The sequence below is a fragment of the Lucilia cuprina genome, chromosome 6, assembly GCF_022045245.1.
Source record: "Lucilia cuprina isolate Lc7/37 chromosome 6, ASM2204524v1, whole genome shotgun sequence".
Classification (NCBI taxonomy): Eukaryota; Metazoa; Arthropoda; class Insecta; order Diptera; family Calliphoridae; genus Lucilia; species Lucilia cuprina.
Window position 1 is genome coordinate 48522376 of NC_060954.1, and position 18276 is coordinate 48540651.

The window sequence follows — 18276 nt, forward strand, 5'->3', positions numbered from 1 at the left end:
TTTTTAAAATGATAATTTTTGTCTTAAAGCGTGAGAATATTATAAACATGATACGAGAAGTACATTCGGGCAATTTAAGGGGTAAGTTGAGATTTTAATGAAAAAAAAATTTTGACTGATTTGTGGGTTGATTTTTTCAGCCGGTACAGAGGAATTGCCTTTGATACGTTTGGAAAATTTTAAGGATGTTACATTTTGCACCATCTATTTTAGAGTAGTTTTATTGGCTGCTATCACTGCTTTTTTAAGTCCAATTTTGGAAGCTATATATTTTTATGTTACAACTGAAGAGTTGATATTACGTGTACCCTATAAGGCGAGGTAAGTTTTGTTTTTAACAAATCATCATTACATTATTAGATCATTTAAAATCAGTTTATTTGTATATTGAATTAATATTACAGTTTATGCTAATATTCAAATTAACCCATTTTATCTGCTGCTGAAATTTTTGGTATAGGGTTGTATAGGGTTAATAATATATACAACATTAGTTTGACATATCAATTTTGTAAACGATTGGTTGTAATGACACCTTTGTTTCGTGTGAAATAAATAATCGGCTGAAGTGATAAATGGTTTAAAATTCACAAGGCCTTAAGTTGTTAAGGTTCTTTGACTGGAAATATACATTCTTCCTCGTTTGTTAGTTTCATTTCTATCTAATATAAGGCCCATGTTTATAAAGCCTACCTTACACACTCTTAATAAGTACTAATTTAATTCTGTGCAATTTGTTTATTTCTAACAAATACTGCACCTAAAATATGACTTTAACTTAACACCCAATCATTTGTATCTAAACAATTGCCAGTTCAAGTTAAAAAACAGCAAAACAACAAATGGTCGTTAAACGTTACTTCTACATACAAAAATTATCATTTAAATTGTGTGGTATTGATTCGCTAGCCACCAGACCAGAGGATGTACTCAAACGTCCTCTCTTCTGTTATGTACCATTATTTTTTGCCATTACCCATTTTCTGGCCATTATCCATTATGCATTTGTCAATCGTAATGATTATGTTGAGGTAACCGATTCATTGGCACTTTCCTGTCAAACGCTTTTGGCAATATGGAAAATGATTATATTTCTAATTAAACGTCGCCAATTTGTGAGCATTATACAAAAAGTGCATTCGGGTAATTTAAAAGGTGAGTTTAAAGTGAAAATCTATTGACTAATCTTAGTATTATTGAAAATGTTCAATTTGTTTGCAGTCAAGCGTCTAGAATTACCAATAATTTGTTCGGAAAATTTGAAAGATGTGAAATTCAGCACAACATATTTTGTATCTGTAGCAATAGCAGGTGTTTTTGGTTTTGCTAATCCAGTTATTGAAGCTATTTATTTTTATTTTACAACTGGGGAATTGATTTTACGGGTACCGTATAAGGCGACGTAAGATATTAATACTACAGTTTACAATTGAGTTGATTTCCCTTGGAAATCTATTTACTAACTAACTAACTAACTAACTAACTAACTAACTAACTGACTGACTGACTAACTAACTAACTAACTAACTAACTAACTAACTAACTAACTAACTAACTAACTAACTAACTAACTAACTAACTAACTAACTAACTAACTAACTAACTAACTAACAAACTAACTGACTAACTAACTAACTAACTAACTAACTTACTAACTAACTAACTAACTAACTAACTAACTAACTAACTAACTAACTAACTGACTAACTTACTAAATAACTAACTATCTAACTAACTAACTAAATAACAAACTAACTAACTAACTAACTTACTAACTTACTAACTTACTAACTAACTAACTAACTAACTAACTAACTAACTAACTAACTAACTAACTAACTAACTAACTACTAACTTACTAACTAACTAACTAACTAACTAACTAACTAACTAACTAACAAACTAACTAACAAACTAACTAACTAATTAACTAACTAACTAACTAACTAACTAACTAACTAACTAACTAACTAACTTACTAACTAACTTACTAACTAACTTATTAACTAACTAACTATCTAACTAACTTATTAACTAACTTATTAACTAACTAACTAACTAAATAACTTATTAACTAACTAACTATCTATCTAACTAACTAACTAACTAACTAACTAACTAACTAACTAACTAACTAACTAACTAACTAACTAACTAACTTATTAACTAACTAACTAACTAACTAACTAACTAACTAATTAACTAACTAACTAAATAACTAACTAACTAACTAACTAACTAACTAACTAACTAACTAACTAACTAACTAACTAACTAACTAACTAACTAACTAACTAACTAACTAACTAACTAACTAACTAACTAACTAACTAACTAACTAACTAACTAACTAACTATCTAACTAACTAACTAACTAACTAACTAACTAACTAACTAACTAACTAACTAACTATCTAACTAACTAACTAACTAACTAACTAACTAACTAACTAACTAACTAACTAACTAACTAACTAACTAACTAACTAACTAATTAACTAACTAACTATCTAACTAACTTATTAACTAACTTATTAACTAACTAACTAACGAATTAACTAACTAACTAACTAACTAACTAACTAACTAACTAACTAACTAACTAACTTATTAACTAACTAACTAACTAACTAACTAACTAAACTTCAAAAAATTCTGAAAATTTGAATAGTGTATAACATTGAAAGCCATACACAGAAAATAATTCTGTGTACACTTTAAGATGGGTGTAGTTCCACTATAGAGTATATAGAGTTTTTTTTTGGAAACAGTGAAGTAATAGCTCTTTTGGACAATTTTTGTTAGTATCAATAGTTGTAATATTAAATTAAAAAAATTAATTGTATTGTCGAATGATAACTAATTTTTCGTAATTTTTTTCGAAAGCATGTTGATGAATTTTTTAATTGATTGCTAAAAACATAAACGCGGACTGACAGATGCCTATATTAGTCGACACTGCTTTATAATATAAATCAATTATATTATAGTATGACATGCATGATACGACATGAATTACGAAATGACTTAAGGTCCAAATAGTGTACACAAGCTGCTTATCAAACATACTTTTTTATTCGCACACACACACACTACACAAACATTGCTCGTACAAACACGGCTTTTTTCAAATTTTTGTGGACTTTCAAACATACAGATGTCAATTTGTCTTAGAAATGTAAATTGTTTGGAAAATCTGTTATTTATGAATATAAAATCATTTTTTTTTTAATTTTTGAACAAACAAACAGCAATCATTTGTACAAACACGAAATACCCTCATACACTACACGTAAACGTAAAACATTGGTATGTTTGTCAAGCCACTTGTGTAGTCTATTATATACCCCACACCAATCAGTATGTTAAAAAGGTGGATAGTTAAAAAAATAAACTTTGAATTTATTTTTTAACCGTATTGTGAAAAAAAGAGATTTTCTACAAGAGGGCTCATAGGGGTAATGGAATTTACATCTACTTCAAAGTTTGTATGGGGGCTAGGGGCAAATGAGGCCCGATTTCTATAAAAATCAGTAGTATCATTTATCGTATATAAAATTAAGTTTTGCAGATTTTTGTTGACAATAGAACACTTAACATAGTTATGAGCCCGATTCGGGGGTATAGTTGTATGGGGGCTAGGTAAAATAATGAAACTAGAAAAAAGACCATGTACCAAATTTCATCAAATTATCTTGAAAATTGTGTGCATAAAAGGTTTACATTGACACACAGACAGACGGATGACGGACGGATAGACGGACGGATAGACGGACGGATAGACGGACGGATAGACGGACGGATAGACGGACAGATAGGCGGACGGATAAATCGATTCAGAAAGTGATTCTTAGCCGATTGGTATAAATAAAGGTGGGTATAGGACCAATATTTTTGGGTGTTACACTATAGTGGTGTAGGGTATAAAAAAATACAAACATTAATCGATTTAGATGCCTGGTCTATAATTTTGTTATTAATATTGTCTATGTGCTACTCTATACGCTACTCAATATACTAGTCAATAGACTGGTCAACAGACTAGTCATTAAACTGATCAATAGACTAGATAATAGTATATTCCGTAGACTAGTCATAAAATAAATAATTCATAGTCTAGACCATTGCTCACATTGCTCTACAACTTTGTTCTTTCAGTTACTTTTGGCCTCACACAAAATTACCAGGCTATTCGTTGGTATTCATTTGGAATATTCTCAGCATCTATAATCTCTTTGGCATAACATTAGCCATTGATACACTATTCACGTGGTTGGTCAGTAATATTTCGGCTCAATTTCACATACTCTGTTTTCGTTTTAAAAACACCGCCGATATATATAAGTCATCTGCCACATCAGCTACAACAACTGCAAGTGCTAAGGCCAGTAGAGAAGGAGATTCATTGAAATTCTTGAAAAACATTAAGTCATGTATACAATTTCACAGTCAAACACTAGAGTTGACTGAGAAATTAAATCAAGTTTATGGTGAAATCATTTTCATTAAATTCATCATTTCCTGTTCGGAAATATGTTGTTTGGTTTTTCGCTTAAGTCGTCCCAGTGAATCAATGGCTGCGGCAGCATATCAGTTTTTGTTTCTTGTAACGGTGGCAATGCAATTGATTTTGTATTGTTACAATGGTCAGAGGATAAGGGATGAGGTGAGTTTTAAGTTTGGCTTATCATTAAGTATACGATTAAGTTTTTCATTTGTAGAGATATGAAAATTTTGGAATAAAATTTTAAAATTTTGCTTAATATTTTTTTTTTTAAAGTTTGTTAAAAAAAATACTTTATACAACTTGCTATAGTTTTTTCTAGTTTCAAAATTTTGTTATGTCATTTAGTAGTTTGTTGGGTTTTATTTCTGTTTATTTTTTACTCACATTCTGTTTGCTGTTCTATTTACAGAGTTTGCAAGTGGCGCCGGAAATCTATTTTGCATTTGACTGGACTCATTTACCAAAATCATGTAAAAAATTACTTTTACTACCCATGATGCGCTCACAAAAAAGTAGTCAATTAAAAGCAGTACTTTTTATCGTGGACTTGAGTTTATATCTATGGGTAATGGATACAAGCCAACTATTTGTGACATTTGCTAGCAAAATGACTTTTAAATGTGAAAATAATTAAACAATTTCATTTTTGTTGTTGTTGTTGTTTGTATTTGCAGGTCTTTAAAACGGCTGGATCTTTAATAACAGCTCTGAAGACTTTAGATGAAAATCAAGATTAAAAGTGGTGAAATGGATTTTTTTCTTTTATTTTATTAAATCTATTGACTAGATGGTGGAATACTCTATGGGATAGGCCATCGTTAAGTTTACGGAATAGTTTTTTAACACGTCTATTGAATGATCTATTGATTAAACTATTACAAGTCTACTGAGTTATACAATTATATTTCCTAGTCTAATGACTAGTCTATAGAATAATCTATGAAGAAGTTTATTGTGGAAAGTATGTGACTTATCTATTGACGGGTGAATGACACAATCCATTGACTACTTTATTGATTTGACCTTTGAATTGCCTTTCGAGTGGTTAATTGATTAGTCAGTGGACTAGTCTATTGACAAGTTTATAGTCTATGGAATAATGCATTGATTAGTGTATTAAATTTAAGATTACCTGGTCTATTATCTAGTGCATTGACTGTTCTATGGCCTGGAATATTGAATAGCCCATTAACAGGTCTTTTTCATTAGTCAGTTGTTTAGACTTTTAATTAGTTTAAAGTTAATTTTAGTGACTAATTAATAACGTAGATATACCCAAGTATATTATGTAGTTTATTGACCAGTCTATAAAAAATTCTATTGACGAGGACATTGGATAATCTGTTGACTAGACCATTGATTAGGCAACGGATATTGACTAGCCTATTGATAGGTCTTTTGACAAGTTTTTTTGGCTAGTCTTTTCACAAGTTTGAAGACAATTCTAATGACTCATTAATGACTTCTAGTCTATTGACTAGACCATTAACTAAATCATTGAGTAGGCAATTGATTGAATCATTGACTTGTCTATTGGCACGACCATTGGGTATACCATTGAATTGTATATTGTCTGGTCCATTGACAATTCTATGGACTAGAATATTGACTAGACCATTGACAGGTCTTCTGACTAGTCTATCAAATAATCTATTCACGAGGACATTGGATAAACCATTGACTAGTCTATTGACTTGACCATTATCTCGACCATTGACTAGGCAATTAATAGAATCATTGACTTATCTATTGGCGAGACCATTGGGTGTACCATTGAATTGTCTATTGTCTGGTTCATTGACAATTCTATGGACTAGAATATTGATTTAACCCTTGACTAGTCTTTCGACTAGTTTGAAGACAATTCTAGTGTCTAATTAATGACTTGAAGATGCCCAATAAATATTATGTTATTTATTGACTAGTCTATCAAATAACCTATTGAAAAGGACATTGGATAATCTATTGACTAGGTCATTGACTAGATCATAGACTAGCCAATTGATTGGGTCATTGACTTGTATATTGGCGAGACCATTGACTTGTCTATGAAGAATTCTATTCGAAGGGCCATTGAATAGTCCATTGATTAGTCTATTGACTGGTCTCTTGACTAGTCCATTGACTTGTATATAGACAATTTAATTGTATATGTTTTATTCTATCTTATAGTTGTTGAACTGGTCAATGGAATAGTCCGTGAACTACTTTATTTAATAGGTCATTGATAAGATTTCTGATTGATGTATTGACTTCTTAATAGACTAGTCACTAGACTGACCCATATTGTAGTTCGTCGACTACTATGTAGACTAGTTAATAGATTAATCAGTAAAACAGTCTATTGATTTTGAAATAGATTATTTAAAAAGTTGAAAGTAATATTAACTTAAAACTCAATTGCACTTATTTAGTTTCTCTGTTTAATACATCACAAATTAAACTTAAATTATAATTGTATAATCAATTCTAAAATGTTTTATTAATTATTTGATTTATTGATTGTATTTGTTAAATAACTAAAACCTCAATATTTGGCAAAAAGTTAAAACACACACATACACACACAACAAAAGTGTCGAACGTTTTTATTAGAGTCATGAACACATACATATAAACCACAATTGGAAACTAATTTAACATCTGTCAACATCATCAACAAATTTACAAATTATTTTAAACACAACTTTGTACAGCAGCTTCACTTAGAGAAATACTATGATTAATTGTATTTTTAGAAAGATATAGATTTGTTACAGAATCTTTTTGAAAAGATTTTTTTGAACTTTGAAAAACTTAAGTTTTTATTTTTTGGCAATTAATAAACTTCATTTAAATTGAATTTTTTATTTGTAAAAACACATTGAAACAATTTCTTTTTGTGTATGAATATTAATTAGAAACTATCAAAGTCTCATTCAAGTGATAAAATTAAAATTTCCTTGATTTCTATTTCTTTATTAGTTATACACTTGATAATATGTTTGTAAAGTACAAAGTAAACATATTCAAACTTAAATATATTATATCGTCATCTAAAAAAGAAAATTTACAGGAACTGCAAACAAATTATTAAGTAACAGATATTAAATCAGATTAAACTAATTATTTTTGAAAGTAAATCCGATACAATCTTTTATACCAGATACCTACTGCTTTACTACATCGATATCCTTGACAGTTTCTTAGCTTTTTGTGATACATACTTAATATCAATTGCAAATTCTAAAATTTAAGTACCAATCTAATACATTATACATATGTATATGTAAATATGTTTGAATATATATTTTTTTACACATAACAATATGATACCATTTTATTTTGTTTGTCTTTTTTCTGACTTAAATATCCTTATTGTTTTTATTACTATATCTTTAGCTCAATATGTAAAAAAGTGTTAACAGAAGTCAAACAGTGTAGGTAACAGCAGCATACATCAGACTTTAATAACTTAAACTACTACAGCATCACCATAAAATTTCAATATATTCATATGTTTGCACATAAGGAAATTTTATACATATAAAGAAAAGTGTTTACGATATATGTCAACATTTTCACCATACCAACAAATACACCCACAAATTTTATCACATTTATAAATCTCTCTGAGAAGTAAAGCTTACCCAATTGGTCATATCTAACCAAAAAAAAATTCACATAATAGATGGTTGTTAAATATTATAAAAATAAGCTATAATAAAGAGCTATATTGTATGATGAAAATACAATATTTCTTTATTAAAAACTTGGTCAATTGGGTGTATTTGTGGTTGTCTTTGTGTGTGCTTATGTGTGAATTTGATATGTCAAAATCAAGTCAAATTTGTCAGTAAACAATAATAAATAAATCGTATACATGTGTATGTACAACATGTACCATTTAAATCTAGTATAGATATATAGACTTTTATAAAAGTTGATATTTAATTTTGAAGTTGAGTGAGAATTGCACTTAAAGTAATAAATTGCATTGGGAGTATTTAAATTTGTTGGATTAGTTAATCTAATTGTAAACGAGCTTATTCAAGAATAAATATTAGAGAGATTGTCAGAAGATGGCGTTGAACTAGAACTGAACTAGAACTGAAATAGAACTGAACTAGAACTGAACTAGAACTGAACTAGAACTGAACTAGAACTGAACTAGAACTGAACTAGAACTGAACTAGAACTGAACTAGAACTGAACTAGAACTGAACTAGAACTGAACTAGAACTGAACTAGAACTGAACTAGAACTGAACTAGAACTGAACTAGAACTGAACTAGAACTGAACTAGAACTGAACTAGAACTGAACTAGAACTGAACTACAGGACTTCTGAGATTTTGATATTAATAGTGTTAAATTATAGAAATATATTTAAAGATCACATATCTTTATATATTAAATTAAAATTTTATATTTTTAAAATGCCTAGAATAGAACATTTAAAACATTGCCATATTGAATTATTAAAAGTTTTACATATAAATTGTATGAACTAAATCCTATTATTTATCATTAAATCCTATTATTTATTCGTTTTTAAATTTGTATACTTCTAACCTGAGAAGATTTAAGATTTTTTACATCTGATTAAAATATTATAAGATGATTCTATTTAAGTTTACATTGCTCTAGTTACTTTCCGAAATTAAAAAATGTAAAATAAAAATTTAATTTTGTATTTACTTACAATTGTTTTGGTCTACAAGTTTTTAAAAACTCTCAAATTTATTTACCAAAGCATTTTTATTCTTAAATATTTCATTTACGAAACTGTGTTTCGGCAGACAACATACGTACACATGTGTGTGTGTGTGGGTGTGTGTGAATGTAAATATGTATGTATGTTCATTTGTGTGTTTTCTCTCTACTGGAATGTCAATATAAATTTTTGAATTGTAATTCTCGAAAAAAAAAGATTTCTTCTTCAACATAAAGTAAATATTTGCAAGAAACTACAATTTCATTTTTGATTTACCAGAAATAGAAATACTATTGACACCTACTGCAACTCAAGTTTGTGTATATGTGTAGTTGTAAAATTTGACATGTTTGTTAAGATGACATAAAATCTATACGATAGATCTATAACACATTGTGGTATGATAAGTGGTTACAAGCCAATAAATTGTTTGCTAGAAATTTTGCCTATTTTTTTTGGGTTTATCCAAATTTTTGTTCAGGGATATTTGAGATTGCATAGATATAAGAAAAGTAGAAGAATTTACTGAAAACATTAATGTTGAGTTAGAATTATTGTCGTTTTAAGAGTTTAAGAAAATTGATTAATACATTGGTAAACAAATAGGTTTGGTGCTTTTTTTAATTATATAAAACGGAAGAAAGTAAAAAAGTGATGTCGTAACACTACAATATGTATATATTTATAGCAGCACTAGAAGTACTGCATGAAGAGCAGTACTGGAGAAAGAACATGAAAAGAAAGAGGAGAAAAGCAATTATGGTCGGACGAGGCTGAATATATAGTACCATATACCGTTTAAAAGTATATAATGGTATGACCAATTTTCCCTTTCCCCCCCTATGGATCCGTGCTTGAAAATCATTTAACTGTTAGTTAGTTATGTAGTTAGGTAGTTAGTTAGTTAGTTAGTTAGTTAGGTAGTTAGGTAGTTAGTTAGTTAGCTTGTTAGTTAGTTAGATAGTTGGCTATTCAGTTAGTTAGTTAGTTAGTTAGTTAGTTAGTTAGTTAGTTAGTTAGTTAGTTAGTTAGTTAGTTAGTTAGTTAGTTAGTTAGGTAGTTAGTTAATTAGTTAATAAGTTAGTTAGTTAGTTAGTTAGTTAGTTAGTTAGTTAGTTAGTTAGTTAGTTAGTTAGTTAGGTAGTTAGTTAGTTAGTTAGCTTGTTAGTTAGTTAGTTAGATTGTTGGCTAGTCAGTTAGATTGTTGGCTAGTCAGTTAGTTAGTTAGTAAGTTAGTTAGTTAGTTAATTAGTTAGATTGTTGGCTAGTCAGTTAGTTAGTTAGATTGTTGGCTAGTCAGTTAGTTAGTTAGTTAGTTAGTTAGTTAGTTAGTTAGTTAGTTAGTTAGTTAGTTAGTTAGTTAGTTAGTTAGTTAGTTAGTTAGTTAGTTAGTTAGTTAGTTAGTTAGTTATTTAGTTAGGTAGTTAGTTAGTTAGCTTGTTAGTTAGTTAGTTAGATAGATAGTTAGTTAGTTAGTTAGTTAGTTAGTTAGTTAGTTAGTTAGTTAGTTAGTTAGTTAGTTAGTTAGTTAGTTAGTCAGTTAGTTAGTTAGTTAGTTAGTTAGTTAGTTAGTCAGTCAGTTATTTAGTTAGTTAGTTAGTTAGTTAGTTAGTTAGTTAGTTAGTTAGTTAGTTAGTTAGTTAGTTAGTTATTTAGTTAGTTAGTTAGTTAATTAGTTAGTTAGTTAGTTAGTTAGTTAGTTAGTTAGTTAGTTAGTTAGTTAGTTAGTTAGTTAATTAGTTAGTTAGTTAGTTAGTTAGTTAGTTAGTTAGTTAGTTAGTTAGTTAGTTAGTTTGGTATGCTTAACAAAAACTTATGCTTCTTAAGGGTATTCACCTTATCTTATTCCAAAAAAAAACCTCCCTAATATATGCACCCACAAGGAAAACATTTTTTTACTTTCTTTAATAGGAAACGGAAATGAAAACGCTTCAAGTATTATTGTTGTTGTTCTTTCTACTGCTGCTTCAGTAATAGTAATTTATTTTTATATTGTTTCAGTTGTTTTCTTTTTTCCTATTTTTTATTTTATTTTTAATTTTTTTTCTCTCTTTTTGTTAAAATATTTATTTTTTTGTATATTTTATATACAATTGTAATTAGTAGGAAAAGAATTTCTGACCAAGTAAAAAGTAGGTGCAGCATTTGCTGTTATATATTAATTTCTTTCTTGTTTACTGTAGGTAGGGGAAGGAATTATTACTTTTTTTCAACAACTCATTAAAATTGTAAACTTTTTTTTTCACGGCGTATTATTTAAAGATTTTAATTGAGTGTATAAGAAAAAATCTGTTAATCTTATACGAAGTTGATTTTGTATGTTAATGCTTTTTTATATAAAAGGAATTCTTAAAATCCTCAAAATTTAAGTTTTGCTAACATTTTCATTCATTTTTCTGCTTTACAATTCTTAAAAGTTAAAATTGTATTTCGTGCGGTAAATTAAAAAGAAAAAACAATTGATTGAAAACTGACGTGACAAATTTTTAACCACAGAAAAAAGCACAAAGTTTACTTTTCAAAAACATCAATTTCACGAACTATGTATATTCTTTAGAGTTTTTAGAAATTTTGCAACTGATTCAAGGTAGAAAGTTTATCAAATTTATGTGTGTTTGCATTTGCCATAAAATGAATCTTTTGCAAAATGAATGTTAAAGCTTAAGAAATGAAATTTCAAAAATTTTGTTTAAGCAAAACTGTAGTATGTTTGAAACATTTTTTTTGTGGTTAAAACCAAATGGCTACAAAAACCTAACCATATTTTTTGGCCAAAAATTTGTGGTAATAATATAAGTCGTTAATGAAGAAAATATATATTTTTAGAAATATGTATAATGTTCATACATATGTGTATATTGTAGGGTATATATATATTAACATGCTGGTGGCATATTGTTCACATATTGTATAAAAGAAAAAAGCGGCAAAAATCATGTAAAAATAACAAAAATATTAAGAAATAAATCGCACATAAAAGATTTTCTTTGAAAACGTGCTTGCAGTTAAAAGGAAATTGTATTTTTTCCCGCAAATTTTTTCACATGTAAAAATTTCAGTTGTGTGAGTTTGTTTAAGATTTCCCAAGAGTTCTAGGTGTATGTTGCGAATTTGGATGAATTAAGTTAAGGGAAAAGCCCAATATTATTCCCCTTAAACTATATTGAATTCTCTCCGGATCAGTTAATAATTTAGTCCATGAACTAAGCCATCGTTTTAAGCAAAGACTAGTAGTTGGACTATTGAACTATTCTAAAACATTAGTTAAAAATTAGTTAAGAGGTAATCAATGTACAAGTCAATAGGCTAGTCTGTAGATAAGTTAAAGGATTAATCCAGTTCAGTTTCTGCTAGTAAATAGACCGGTAAAAAACTAATTTATACAATACTCAATCGACTAGTACAGAGACAAGTCTATGGGCTACCTAATAGACTAGACTATAGACTAAACCATGATCTTACAATAGACTAATATTCGGATATTATAGTCAAATAGTGAATAGATTACGTCACAGACCATTGCTTATACTAGTCAGAAGTGGATTTGATTGACAACTAATAAACTAGTAAATAATCGAGTACATAGACTATTCCACAGTCAGGTCAACATTAGACCTGCCAGTAGTCCAGTCAGTAGTTCAGAGACTACACCACATACCACAGATTTGTCTTGAATAGTCACTAGACTTTTCGATGGAGTAGTCAATAGACTTTTTAATATTTGTACTAGAAAATAGCATTTTTTCGCATTAATGGGGAGTTTTGTCCCACCTTAATAGAATAGTCAAAAGTTGAGTTGATTGACTACCTAATAGACTAGCCCATATACTATTCCACAGTTAGGTCAACACATGCTAGACAACAGACTTGTCCTGACTAGTCACTGGACTTTTTGATGCACATTAGTAAGAAGTTTTGTATCACCTTAATAGACTAGTCAAAAGTTGAGTTCATAGAATACCTAATGAACGAGTAAATAGATTAGTCGTTAGACTATTCCAAAATGAGATCTACAATAGACCTGCAAGTAGTCCAGCCTGTAGTTCAGAGATTACATTACATACTAAACAATAGATTTATCTTGAATAGTCACTAGACTTTTCAATAGAAAGATTTACAATAGACCTGCTAGTGAGTGACCTGCCAAAGTGAGGTCTACAATAGATCTGCTAGTAGTTCAGAGTCTACATCACATACTAGACAACAGATTTATCTTAAATAGTCACTAGAATTTTCAATAGAGTAGTCAATAGACTTTTCATTATTTGTATTAGTAACCAGGATTTTATTGCACATTAGTAAAGAGTTTTGTACCACCTTAATAGAATAGTCAAAAGTTGAGTTGGTTGACTATCTAATAGACTAGTCCTTAGACTATTCCATAGTCAAGTTAACAAAAGAACTGCTAGTAGTCCAGACAATGGTTCAGAGACTACATCATACACTAGGCAACAGATTTGTCTTGCATATTCATTAGACTTCGTACTAGAAATTACCATTTTTTCACACATTGTACTACCTTACTAATAACCTTTCTTAAATTTTTATTAATAATTATTTTAGCTTAAGGATATTTTCTTATAATCAATTTATTATTTTGTTCTCACATATTATGAATATTTTAGTATAAAAATATACTTTAGTTTGCCAACATCTTAATTAGTTTTACACATTTAAAATGTGGCAAAAAAAAAAATACTATTTTTAAAATACCTAAAGCAATTAGTTAATATCTCATAAACTTTTCAAAATTGTGACAAATTGAACTGAAGGAAATGTATGTCATTTTAGACATAATATTGTATTTATAAGTTAATTTTAAGTTGGAACTTAGTTTGGTAATTATCACCCAAATATCCAGTTTATTTTAAAACCTATTGCATTTATTTATTCCTTATATTGTCCCAAATCCCCTTCATTTTCTATATCTACCTTGATAACAGTACTTTCATACTTATTTCAAGTTAATTTCTTTATTAAGTAAAATGTAAAACTTCAACTTTAATTAATAATAAAGAACATCATGACGGACGCTGTATAAATAATTAAACTTTTAATTGAAATTGTATATTAAAAATATGTGTGTGTGTGAGTGTGCATAATGTAAGTTAATATTGTTTTTTATTATGTTTTAAGAAAGAAAAAGTTCAAACAAATATAATGTAAAATAATATGATAATCAGAGAAAAAACAGATTTGATTACATTTAAATTTTGTTTTATTTTACATTACAACATGTAATTAACATGTTTCTTTCTATCAAATTGATGTAACACATGACGTATGATTATTATTTAATTAATACACAAGTAATACGTATACGTATATATGTGGGGAAATTGGTATTCGGCAGTTTTAGATTGTCTTATTGTCTCTACGTAATCTATAGAGGAGATAATATTAACTTGTTTCTACACTATAAGGGCATTTGCATAAAATGACAATTATCCGTTAATAATAATTCTAGTAAATTGGTATGAAATTATCAAACTTGCAGGGTTCGTTTTCCTACATGTTGCAACATATTTTATAGCAAATTTATATTATTTTCAATACAATTTTCTCTATATATATTTTTTTAAAAGGGGTTCTGCCAGCTTATTGATGTTGTTTAAATAACAGAAAATATTTCAATTTTTCTTTTTTATAGTTTGTTTTTTCTTTCTTATTACTGATATTTATAAATAATTTATTGTAACTTGTTTATGCTTAAGTGCTGTTAAATGTCAAAGTTTAAATTGTAAGAAAGTATTATTTATGCATTTGAGGCAATTTCTTTAATTTTAATATTTTTGATATATTTTCATAAGAATAGCTCTAGATATAAATTTTCGGTTAAATTCTATGCTAAAGTCTGAAATATAATCTATAATATAGAGTAGATAATAGCCTGAACTATAGTTTATTGTCTCGATTAACATCTAGTCTATAATATTTATAATGCATTATTGTATTATTGTATTCTGTAATCAATCCTATAGTCTGGACTACAGTCAAGTCTATAGCTGAACTAAAGTCTAGTCTATAGTCTGGAATGTAGTGTGGTCTACAATTTAGTCTATAGTCTAGTCTAAAGTCTAGTTTAAACTCTAGACTAGCGTCTTTAGACTGAACTATAGTTTAGTGTATAGTATGGACTATACTCTAGTCTAAAGTATAGACTATATTTTAGACTGTAGTATGGACAATAGTATAGTCTATAGTCCATACCTAAGGCTAGTCTATAGTCTAATCTATAGTCTAGTCTATAGTCTGAACTGTAGTCTAGTCTATAGTCTGAACTGTAGTCTATAGTCTGAATAATGGTATAGTCTACAGTCTGGACAATAGTCTAGTCTACAGTCTATAACCTACACTTAAGTCTAGTTCAGTATATTTTGGACTATAGTCTAGTCTGATCTATAGTCCTGTCGAGACGATTGTTTGGACTAGGGTCTAGTCGATAGTCTGTACTATAGTCTAGTCGTTAATCTATACCAAGGTCTAGTCAATATACCGAATTATAGTCAGATCGATGATCTAGACTATAGTTTAGTCAACGTCTATACTATAGAATAGTCGATAGTCTAAACTTAAGTCCTGATCGAGTAGGACTGTTAAAGTCCATCTATATGTTTGTCTGTCCACTCTGTCATCCATTAATGAAATAGTGAAACTTATAAAAAAATTAAAATGATTTAATATTTAACAATGATATTAATTAGTAAATTCCCATAAAGTTTCCGAAAGTATTCATAACCCGTAGTAATTTTTTTGAAAAACAAAACCATAAACCATAATTTAATTATAAACTATTTTCTATACCTTTTATATGCCAAGCAATCCATTCCAAACAGCAGAATATTTGTCTAATTTAATTCCTTCATTGTTTGGCTAATTTAAACATTACAACATTGTACTCATTCATATCTGAACTGTATTTTTTTACATAGTTTGATGATAAATGAACGAAAATGTCATGACATATTGTTTGTGTATGTGGTTGGTTGGCATATCAAATCTATTGATTGAATTGATGATCAAAAATGTTATTATTTTTGGAATGTTGTCATGTATTTAATGGGGATTTATGTATGTATATGTAATGTAGGTGGTAGGAATGCAAAACGCAAATTGTATACCATACACCGTCATAACGTGGAGGATATTTAAACTTTGTAATAGCCAAAATTTATGATTACTATAGTTAATTGCACTTACGGAATCGATTTGACAATGGCAATTTATGTTAATAGTGTAATTAAATTCAGTCTAAAGACCAGTCTGGTCTATAGTCTAGTCTATAGTCTAGCCTATAGTCTAGTCTATACTATAGTCTATAGTCTAGTCTATAGTCTAGTCTATAATCTAGTCTATAGTCTAGTCTATAGTCTAGTCTATAGTCTAGTCTATAATCTAGTCTATAGTCTAGTCTATAGTCTAGTCTATAGTCTAGTCTATAATCTAGTCTATAGTCTAGTCTATAGTTTAGTCTATAGTCTAGTCTATAGTCTAGTCTATAGTCTAGTCTATAGTCTAGCCTATAGTCTAGTCTATAGTCTTGTCTATAGTCTAGTCTATAGTCTAGTTTATAGTCTAGTCTATAGTCTAGTCTATAGTCTAGTCTATAGTCTAGTCTATCGTCTATAGTCTTTAAAAGAATTTTTTGTTTAAATTCCACCATTGTTAACACAATTACGACAATTATAACGATGTAATAAACATAAAAAACATAAAACTTAAAAACTTCTCCTGTTTAAACTCACTGCACGTATGAGTGTTATTAATTAATACAATAACAAGTATACGCATCAGAAAACTCTAATTACAACCATTAATTGATTGCAATATCAATTTCCACAAAATTGTCTGTACAAAATCCCACATCCTTTACAGTTTTAAGTATTTACTAAATCATATGTATGTAAAAAAAAAGTATGTGTGATGATGATGAAAATGTTGATAACGTAAATCAATAAAAACAGTTATAATTTTTATATGTATGTTAAGGTTACAGTGACAGTTAACAAAATGCTATTTATATTGTGGAATAAGCAGTTGGGTTTTTGCTTATGCCAATTTGGCCATCACTGTTAACTTACGTGTACCAGCATATTGTTTTCTATGTTTTCATATTTAGATAATACTCTTAATGAAATATATATTTGATTTGCTAGATATTTCTCTGTACAGCTATCATTTTAATGAAAATCAATTTCAATTTATAATTTGAAAGATTAATACTTTTGTTTGAATAGATATTATTGAGTTGAAATTGTGCTGGACAGTAGAAAAAATTCAGCTGTTGATAAAATTTAGTAACTCTTTATGCACAAAATCATCACTCAGTATATCATTATGTTTCTCAAATTATATATATAATAAAAAGACACTTTTAATTGAAACTTAATGAATAGGAAATTTATGAAACTTTTAGCATTTAAGAATGTACATTTTGAAAACACACAAAAACTTTCCTTATTATATAAACTTTGTTTTTGGGTAAATTATCTTAAATGTTTTGTCAATTGTTAAAATATATAACTTCCTTGCTTTCTAACTAAAAAATAAAATATAAACAATTAAACTATTACAATAAATTTCCTGCAACTATTATCCAACAATCAAATATAGTTTTTTTATAAAACTAAAAGTACTTTAATAACAATACTTGAAAGCAATGTGAATGTGTAAAAGTGTAATAAAAACGTTTAAATAAAAATTCCTTTAGAATATTTCTTTTACTACTATTGTCACCATTTCTACTACTCCAAATACAATAAGAAGAAAAGACAACAATGTCATGCGTTTACTGTTACAACAAGAATATACTTTAATGCATTTAACTTGTATACAAACGTTCTAGTTGTGATTTTTCAATATCTTTTATACCGACTCACTCCGACACTCAACCACTGTATAACACACGCCCTCAATTTCTTATGGCTGCTGCTTGTTTTATTATATTAAAACTTAATGGGTTAGGAGTAGCATAAAAGTGTAGAAGCATCATCAGTAGTTGTAGTAGTATAAATGTGTGTTTGTGTGTGTATACGGGTTAACAAAGAAATAACAACCAACAATATAATTCTATT

The 18276-nt window shown here is 28.3% G+C and overlaps 2 protein-coding genes across 2 annotated transcripts in view; one reads left to right on the forward strand and one right to left on the reverse strand.

Annotated features, from left to right (window-relative positions):
- LOC111676035 (serine-rich adhesin for platelets) overlaps window positions 1-18276 on the reverse strand; it is a 321746-nt gene that overhangs the window by 70420 nt on the left and 233050 nt on the right. The gene's annotated exons all lie outside the window — the stretch shown is intronic.
- Window positions 797-5488, forward strand: LOC111676042 (odorant receptor 45a-like). The gene is made up of 6 exons (XM_046953536.1): window positions 797-1155; window positions 1222-1402; window positions 4159-4344; window positions 4393-4666; window positions 4917-5072; window positions 5182-5488. The coding sequence occupies exons 1-6, from the start codon at window positions 843-845 to the stop codon at window positions 5242-5244; spliced, it is 1173 nt and encodes a 390-aa protein (XP_046809492.1). The 5' UTR covers window positions 797-842; the 3' UTR covers window positions 5245-5488.

What these genes read in the sequence shown, in the direction of transcription:
- LOC111676042 (XM_046953536.1), top strand. Translation starts at nt 843, where the DNA reads ATGGTCGTTAAACGTTACTTCTACATACAAAAATTATCATTTAAATTG. An exon ending in CGGGTACCGTATAAGGCGAC is followed by an intron (nt 1,403 to 4,158) that starts GTAAGATATTAA and finishes TTGTTCTTTCAG; the next exon opens with TTACTTTTGGCCTCACACAA. An exon ending in GTCAGAGGATAAGGGATGAG is followed by an intron (nt 4,667 to 4,916) that starts GTGAGTTTTAAG and finishes TTCTATTTACAG; the next exon opens with AGTTTGCAAGTGGCGCCGGA.